Source organism: Grus americana, chromosome 7 (genome assembly GCF_028858705.1).
Source record: "Grus americana isolate bGruAme1 chromosome 7, bGruAme1.mat, whole genome shotgun sequence".
NCBI lineage: Eukaryota > Metazoa > Chordata > Aves > Gruiformes > Gruidae > Grus > Grus americana.
The window spans coordinates 15,657,328-15,665,612 of NC_072858.1; the positions used below are offsets into that span (position 1 = coordinate 15,657,328).

At 57.7% G+C, this 8,285-nt stretch overlaps 1 protein-coding gene across 1 annotated transcript; it reads right to left on the reverse strand.

The window, feature by feature from the left end:
- Positions 1–1,710: 1,710 nt before the first annotated feature.
- Positions 1,711–6,300, reverse strand: NPM3 (nucleophosmin/nucleoplasmin 3). The gene is given in 7 exon segments (XM_054832773.1): positions 1,711–2,304; positions 2,425–2,547; positions 2,934–3,027; positions 3,282–3,401; positions 4,092–4,177; positions 6,139–6,258; positions 6,261–6,300. Coding segments are annotated over 6 exon segments (552 nt in total). The 3' UTR covers positions 1,711–2,304; positions 2,425–2,455.
- Positions 6,301–8,285: the final 1,985 nt, after the last annotated feature.

An 8,285-nucleotide genomic window follows, 5' to 3' on the forward strand; every position in this document is an offset into this window, starting at 1 on the left:
ACCATCACAGCACTGACACCACCACGGCTCCGTTCACCACCTTGAACTCCCCTCCCACACCATCTGCAAAGGGCACTAGTGTGCTGTGCCTTGCCAGCACCTCTCAAACACACATGAAGCCCTCAGGAAGGATGCTCCCACATCTCTTCACTCAGCAAAACTGCTGAATTGCCCTGCTTCCTTCCCACAGGCAATGAAATTTGTTGGGGAATCTCACAGTGCTTGGGGGCACGGGCACAGATCGCCAGCCCTGGTGCAGCAGGAGGAATGATACTTCTCCAGAGACATAACCTCTCCCAGCTGGCACCCATCCTCCCCACGGGGCCAGACCCAAACATGCCACTCCACCTAAGGACCAGGAGCAGGGTGCTGGATGCCCTTTGCATCCCAGGGACTGCCCAGACCCAGAGAGCCTGGCCATGCCTTGGTGCAAGCCCCCAGCGGGCCTGGCAGGGACGGGCAGCCAGGCAGGGACGGGCAAGCAGAGAGGCAGGAGCTGGCTGGACCGCGGTCCCCCGGGCCGAGGGGAGCGGGGCCGCAGAGCCGCGCTGCCCGCCTGCCACCTAGCGGTGCCCGCGCTGGGACCCGCCGGCCCCCGCCGCCTCCCGCCCCGCCGGCGGGGACCGGGGTAACGCCGCTGCCTCCCCCAGCCCCCCGGCATCCTCCCCCCGCGCTGCTGCAGGGTGCCAGCCGGGGGGTGCATCGCCCCTAGGCCGGCTCTGCCCTGTCGCTCTGGTGCCTCCCGGGCAGGCACGGTCCCCAGGGGCACAGCCCCATGCCGTGGGGTTGGGATGCCAACTGTCCTTTCCCCTTTGCCGTAAGGGGCATCAAAGCCTCCCTTCATGCTGGTCAAGGGTTGTTTGGGGCCAGAAGGAAACAGCGGGCATGCGGGATGCAGAGGGGAGATGCACAGGCCCCGGAGAGACACAGCCCTACTGACTACCTAGGATGGAGCCCAAGCTGAGGATCTGACCTGGAGAATTTCCTACCGGAGTCTGTGCAACCCAGAACTCACTGTCCCGGGGCACCAACAGGGCCAGCAGGACAGAACAGTATGTGGTGCTTCTCGGGGACAAGAGACAGTGCCACAAACAAGGAGAGCTGGGACAGGCATTGACCCAAGGGCCAGGGATGCAAGATTGGATGCAGGGAAACTGCCAGAGAAATATTTAAGGACAGGACCAGCTCCCAGGGATAAGTGCCACTTGACTGAAGTGCAGAGAGGATCAAACCCTCTCCAGGTACCCAGACGCAGGGGGACGCGGCTCCCCAGCAAAGGTCAGAGCTCAAATCTGCCCCACACCCTGCAGACGCTGGCGTTTCACCCCTCCGTGTGATGCTGCCGGATTGAGAGCAGGACACAAGCAAGGACCTTGCTGTGACAGCACTCGGCACCAGGGCCAATGTGGCCCAAAACCAGGGCGGTGTTGCCAATAGCTGGGTTACCTTTGGGAGGACACGTGGAGCGGGGTCCCTGTCCCATACAGCTGCCTGCAACTCTGCCCCTTCCCTGGATGCAGCACTGAGCTGACTCACAGGGCACAAGCGTGCAGAGCCCACAAGGGAGAGAGAGGAGCCCCTGGGTCCCTCCTGGGAGCTCTGCAGCATCACCAAGGGAAGCACGCATCAGGGACTGGACACAGAGGAGCATCTCCCACTGAAGTGCACATGGGAGGAACCTGCCAGCCAGCAGTGACCCACCTCCAGATCTGACGCTTGAGAGACCTTTATTCAGAGTGTAAAAACAGTTCTTTACAAAGCAGATTGACCCAGAACCTTCTCCCCCAAATCACAGACAGTCTGTGAGCTCCCACCCCACCATAACTGCAGTTGAGGACGCAGCCTGGGCCCCAGTTTCACACTTCCAAGTGCATAAAAATCATCAAATTGTGAGTGAAGAACAGCAAACACACTAGAATCAGTGAAACTGCCTGTCCCAACACTGGCTTTACATCCATCTGCTGGGGAAGGGGCCAGGACTGGGTACTTCAGAGCCAGGGACAGGGGGTGTACAGAGCAGAGGTCCAGGGCAGCAAAAAGGCACAGGGCAAGGATCACCTCCTCCATCCCCAACTCCCAGCACAGGGATGGGGGAGAGGGGATATACCAGCAGCATTCATCCCGTTTTGGGATCAATCTCCCAGGGCTATGGGAAAGGAGACAGCCCAGTGCTGGGAGCAGCCTCTGCTCCCTAAAAATTTACAACAGAAAAAAAATTAAAATAAACAAAGCAGCAAAAGTTGAGGTCCTGGCAAGAGGTGTCCGACGTAAAAGCCATCAGAGGAGAGAAGTCCCAGCGAATACCTGGAGGAAGAACCAGACTGATACCAGCAGCCTCCTGTGGCAGAGCAGCTTCCACCCATGCTCACCACACTGGTGTCAAACCCACCCGGACACTTCTTCCGAGGCTGCCTGGCCCCTCACCTTGACTGGAGATAAGGTACTGCTTCCTCTTCTACTTCTTGGCTGGCATGATAGGAGCAAGCTCCGGCTCCTCCTCCTCAGACAAGTCATCGTCCTCCTCAAAGGAAGCATCTTCCCTGTGCACTGGGACACACAAATAACTCCGTTACTCACCAATGTATGTCTTTGGCAAATACAACTGGCCCTCAAGATGCCCCAAGAGCAGAGCAGTCCAAGGAGCACCAGAGCAGGTTTAACAGCAGCTTGTGGGCAATAAGCTGTATCCCAGCTGGAGGGGAATGGTGACAGCCAGCCATGGGAAAAGGGGACAGTGTGGGTCATCCAGACAGCAGGGAAGGAATCCCTGCAGAGACAGCCCCTGGGGAACCAGCACAAAGGAGGCACCGTGCACACATGCTGGGCAGCACCAAACGCATCTCCCAGGGGTTCCCCAGACAGCATTTGTGCTGGAGGGAGCTGCTCCATACCTCTTGCTCCTCCCAAGCCTTTTCCCACCCACAAGTCCTTACTGATCCGGTGCCAGCCGGCGAGGTGTACCGGGCCAGAGCCCGCCACCAGGCGGAAGGTCACTGGAGGCTGCAGCTTGAAGTTGTCCAGACTCAGCTGCAAAGAGGCAGAGATGGAGCTGAGTTAGTAGCATAGACAAAAAGCAGAATGTCCTGCAGCCCCCAGCCCCAAGCCCAGTTAAACATGTCCTTCTGGGGGCATCTGCAGCCAGGTCAAGGCTACCCAGGGCATTTCCCTGCAAGCTGCAGACCAGCTCACGGTTAGGATCCCAGGGCAAAGGTCTGCAAACATCCAGAGATGTCCAGTTCCCTGCAGCCATCACCACCTGAGTCTTCAAAACAACCCCTTACCAAGGGCTGGCATGACAACTTCAGATTTGCCACGGGCACAGCAATCTCCTGGTTCTCGTGGTTTCGTCCAACTACCTCCACCACATTGCACTCGTCCTTGGCGCCGTCCGTGAGGCAGACCTGGGTGAGAGCAGAGACTGTGAACCACTGCTCTTCCAGGGAACACAGCAGGGACAGCTAGGGCTCTCCATGGGACAAGCGACGCACAGCAATGTTGCCAGCCCAGCTGCCATGCAAGGTGTGAGGATGCTGCTCCGCAATATAGGGAGAGCGCAGAACCCCCCCGACCGCCTCCGGAGGGGCTCTGTGCCTTTCCCAGCTGGGACAGCTGTTCCTGCAGCCACCTCAGGAGACACCACCTGGGCTGCATTTTCTGCTGACCTGACCCATGCTGGCAGGTTCTCTGCCCCCAGGACAGAAAGTGACCCCCCAGGAAGAGCCAGGAATGAAGCCCTGCAGCTACCTGGACTTGGAGAGCAACAAGCTGGAGACCCAGCCAGTAAGGGGGGGCCATGTTCTAGTGGTGGACTCCAGCAAGGTCAAATACAAAGAAAAAAATACTTTCCTTCACTCCATGCCTAGAGTACTCCTATGTTGAGCAGCCTCCTGATGCCATGGGCTTTGCTCAAGCACCTCCGTAAATGTGACAGTCCCGTGTCCTGCCCTGAGAGCAGCCAGTGTCGAGACCTCAGCCAAGGGAGTCCCCTGGTCCAGCCTGGCCAGAGAAGGGGGAACGAGCTAGGGAAGGGGGGGTGAGGCTGCAGATCACTACAGGAGAGGATAAGCACAGTCAGTTCTCATTTCTCTTACCACAGACAAGGCCAAAATGTGGTCGGAGTCATCTTCCTCGTCCACCTGAAACGTGTAGGATTTGGTACTGGCAGTCAGCTCACAGCCTGCAAGGGGGAGATCAGAAAAGCTGCAGCAGCCATTACTCAGCCCCAAGCGCCATGGGCAAAGCGTTCCCAGGGTGAACCCCAGCTGAGCACACACGCAGCCTCCCTAAACCACTTCATTTTCTCATGCTCAGCAGCAGCCTCAGGCCAGGGCACAGCGGGCTCCTGCATTAAGTGTCCCCAAGAACCATAGAAAGGTTTGGGTTGGAAGGGACCTTAAAGATCATCTAGTTCCAACCCCCCCGCCATTGGCAGGGACACCCTCCACTAGACCAGGTTGCCCAAAGCCTCATCTATGCACCCAGCTCAGCACCGTACAGGGACAAAACCTGGTGTCCCCAAACCAAGCTGCCATGAAGCAGTGCCCAGGGGCACCCAAGGGCCCCGTGCACGGGCAGGGCAAGGCTCATCGCCTCCAGGAAGCGGCACAGGCAAGGCACACTGCTCTGGACAGGAAAGGGAGCAGTCAGAAAGGCGGCTCTGCTCTCCCCAGCATCAGCAAAACATTTGCTCTGGTGAGAGCGTGGAGGCAAAGACAAGGAACGTGAGACCTGAGTGAAGAGGAACAACAGGAGGGGAGGATGCTGGGCCAGGCTGCAGGGAGCTGGAGTCCCTCAAGACAAGTCTTGAGACACGTTTTATTACATACTTCACCAAACAGCTACAAAAACAAGGGAGATGCAAAATTATGTCCTCAGCTCTTAGGATCAAGATTCAGCCGACCATGGGGAGGAAGGAAAGGCAGAGTGCCCTGGGTGTGTTTGCTTATTGCAGGATGATTCACCAATGTGAAGCAGATTGGAAAAACACAGACCTGAGCCCTGCATACCAGACCCGGCATTTGCAAGGGAGGGACAGGACTTAACCCCGGCAAACAGTGCCCAGGGCAGCACCTCTTCCTAACCGTGATTATGTATGCACTTCCCCAGCGCAAGGACTGAACCCCAGGTGCATGAAAGGCCTGGGGGGCTGCTGCTCCATTTCCCTTTTGGGTACAAGCGTGTGCTGAGCCGTGATGTTTGAGATGCTTTGGGCCGGCAGCAGTGCCGGACACGCGTGCGCACGCCTGCTTGCACACACGTTTATGAGCAGCGCAGGGCCACGTGTTGCGGGGGTTTAACAGCCCCGGCCGAAACCCCTCCCAGAGAGGAGGGACATGGCTCTGCCGCCGCGCCAAGGGCACCCACGAAACGGTGACGTAGGAGCGCGGGGGATTAAGCAGACGAGCGGGAGAGGCCGGCGAGAGCTGGGGGACCGCCAACGCCGACGCCCCCCACCCCCCCCCATTACTCCCAGCCCCTCCCGGTACCCTGTACTCACAAGAATCCCAAGACTCCAGGCGGCTCCCCCAAACCGCCCCAGGACCCCCACCGCCTGCTCGCTCCCTCCCAAGCCCGGCCATACACGTGTCCCTCTCTGCCCCGGCTCCCCAAACTCCAGGGCCTCGCTGGTCGCCCTTACCCCATGCCCCGGCCACACGTGTCCCTCCCCAGTGTGTCGTCCCCCCCGCCACGTCTAGTACCCCCAGGCTCAGTAATGCCCTCCACGTGTCTCTCCAGACCCACGTGCCTCTCTTGCCCCTTCCCCCGCCCCGTGTCTGCTGCCCCCAGGCCTCTCTTTTACCTCCCACGTGTCTCCCCCCTGCACGTCTATTCCCCACCCACGTGTCTTTCCTGCCTCCACGCCGTCCTCGTCACTCCCCAAACTCTCTTTCCCCGTCTCTCTCCTGTCCCCCATTTATTGCCCCCACGTGTCTCTCCTGCTCCCATCTCTCTTACCCCTCCCCCCCCGTCTCTCCTGCCCCTCGGTCTATTACACCCCCCCCCCCCCGCCCCGTGTCTGTCCCCTACCTCATCTATTACCCCCACCACCCCCCGCCGCGGTCTCTCTACCACCCCTTCCCCGCGTCCCCACTCCCCTTCCCGTCCCTCGCCCGCCCCGCGGCCCCCGGTGCCGCTCACCGAAGAGGACGCTGCCGGGTCCGTGCGGCTCCATGAGGCGGTAGCGCGGCGCTGGGAGCGGGGCGGGCTGTGCTGAGCTGTACCGAGCCGAGCTGCCCCGCCCCGCGCCCGCCCCCGGCCGGGAATGACAAAACCAAAGGGCCCCGCAGCATCGTCTCGCATCCTGCGTGGGGGAACCCCCACTGGCGTCAGCAAAGTCGAGGGGACCTTTCTGGAAGGGCGCGGGGAGGGGAGTACCTGGTGAAACGCCATATTTGTAGTATTTCACATCCTTGCAATAAAGGCAGAAGGGTTATTACCCCAGTGGGATCCTAATGACTGTTCATGGTAACTGGCCTACTCCCTCAGAAGATTTTTCTTGGGGGAGGCAAGAGGGGGAACAGCAGAAGGGGAGAGGGTCTCTCATTGTGAGGATGGTGAACAGCCCAAAAGGCACCCTGGAGATGAAAGACACCACTGCACCCTTTAACTGGGGGTCTCCTGCCCACCCTGGGCCTTCAGCCAAAGCCAGTTCCACAGGAGGACAATGCATTTACTGACCGCAGTGCCAGCTGTGGAAACACCACATAGCAAAATGGCCCTTCAGGCCTGTTGTCCACCCACAGCCCTTCTCATGGGCACCATCCTGGCACCAGAGAGACGACCTGGGGCACCAACAGAACAAGGAGAGGCAGAAAGTTAAGGGCATAAAGAGGGGTATCAGAGGGGACAGAGACAGAGGCACAACGGGAGGGACCTGCTCATCTCTATCCCTTTAAGCATGGGTGAGGATGAGAGCAGCGTGATCAGACACCAGGGACTGCAGTACAGGAGCCTGTGAAGGTAGAAAGCAAGATCCTGCTCCAAAATCCTTCACAGGGAGCAGAGAGCTGGACTGACCTTTCAAAGCAGAAAGGGAAGCCGTCTGATCCGTGCTGCAGGAATTAAAACAAACCCCGCTAACGATGAGCTCACACTGCGTTCTCAGTCAGAAGCTGGCTCTGCTCCCATGGCAGAGGAGACCTCCACCAGCCAGCCATTTGCCCTGTTCCAGCTGGAGTTGGTTCAAGAAAAACACGACTGAAGAGGTTTGAAAAGCCGATCCTGGCCCCAGAAGGAGGCAAGTGCTCGCTCAGCGATGGTTACACAAGCACACCCGTTTGCTACTGCAGTGGCTGCTCTCCGCAGCCATCTGGCTGGCGGCAGCACATTACTACCTGACCTGTCTGCAGCAACGGGGGCAAGAGAGCCCATTTCTGCTTCACGCTCCCTTGAAGGAAGGGTTCCTGGCACGCAGAGCCCAAACCTGTCTCTCAGGCTGACATCTGTTTGGCATACGCAAATCACATTGCCATTTCTGCCATAACTTCGTGAAATAGGCTTCAATAAAAGACAACTATACACATTTTGATTTTGTAAAGAAAAATTATAATTTTAACACAGCACATGTTTACTGGGCTAGGAGAAAAGATTTTAACTGCTAATTTCCCTGCTTAGTTTGCATGTTATCATGTTCTCCACAATACATAGCTTTCGAACTGCATAACCAGTGCACTTCCACAGTGGGTGGATGAACTCCTGTGAACTCACCTTAGGAAAAAGCTGCTTTTAATACCCTGACCCACCCCTTTGGCTGGGCTGCCACTGTAAGCAGAAAGCGACTTGCATTAGCTATCTCAGGTCTTTGGCTCTGTAAGGTAAATTTTTTGTCTGTACAACTAAGGTGGGACTGTTGAGCTATGATGTTTCCCCTTACATGCTGTGTGACCTCCCTCAAGTCACTCGTGCCTCACCTTGCTTCTGCTGGCAGGCTATCCAGGGCGTTGGCAACCTCTACACCCAGCAGAAGTGCTAACGAGCACTGCTGCAACACAGTTCACACTGGATTTGCCAGACACTGGAGACCGCCTTTGAAAGAACTAGTTTTTACAATATTGGTAAAGTTCAACTGGTGCTACTCACAGAAGGGTCAACAAGAAAGGTCACTGCCACCCCAAAAAATCTGGGGGTGAGTACTTCTGAAGGGTCACTGAATACTCGCCTCTGAAAAGCATCAGCACAGCTAAGCGTCTACCATGCAACACGCTGCCGCCACCAAAACCAGAGACAAGTTCCTCTGCCAGCTGATCCCGAGGGCATCCAACACATATACGGCATGATGTAACATA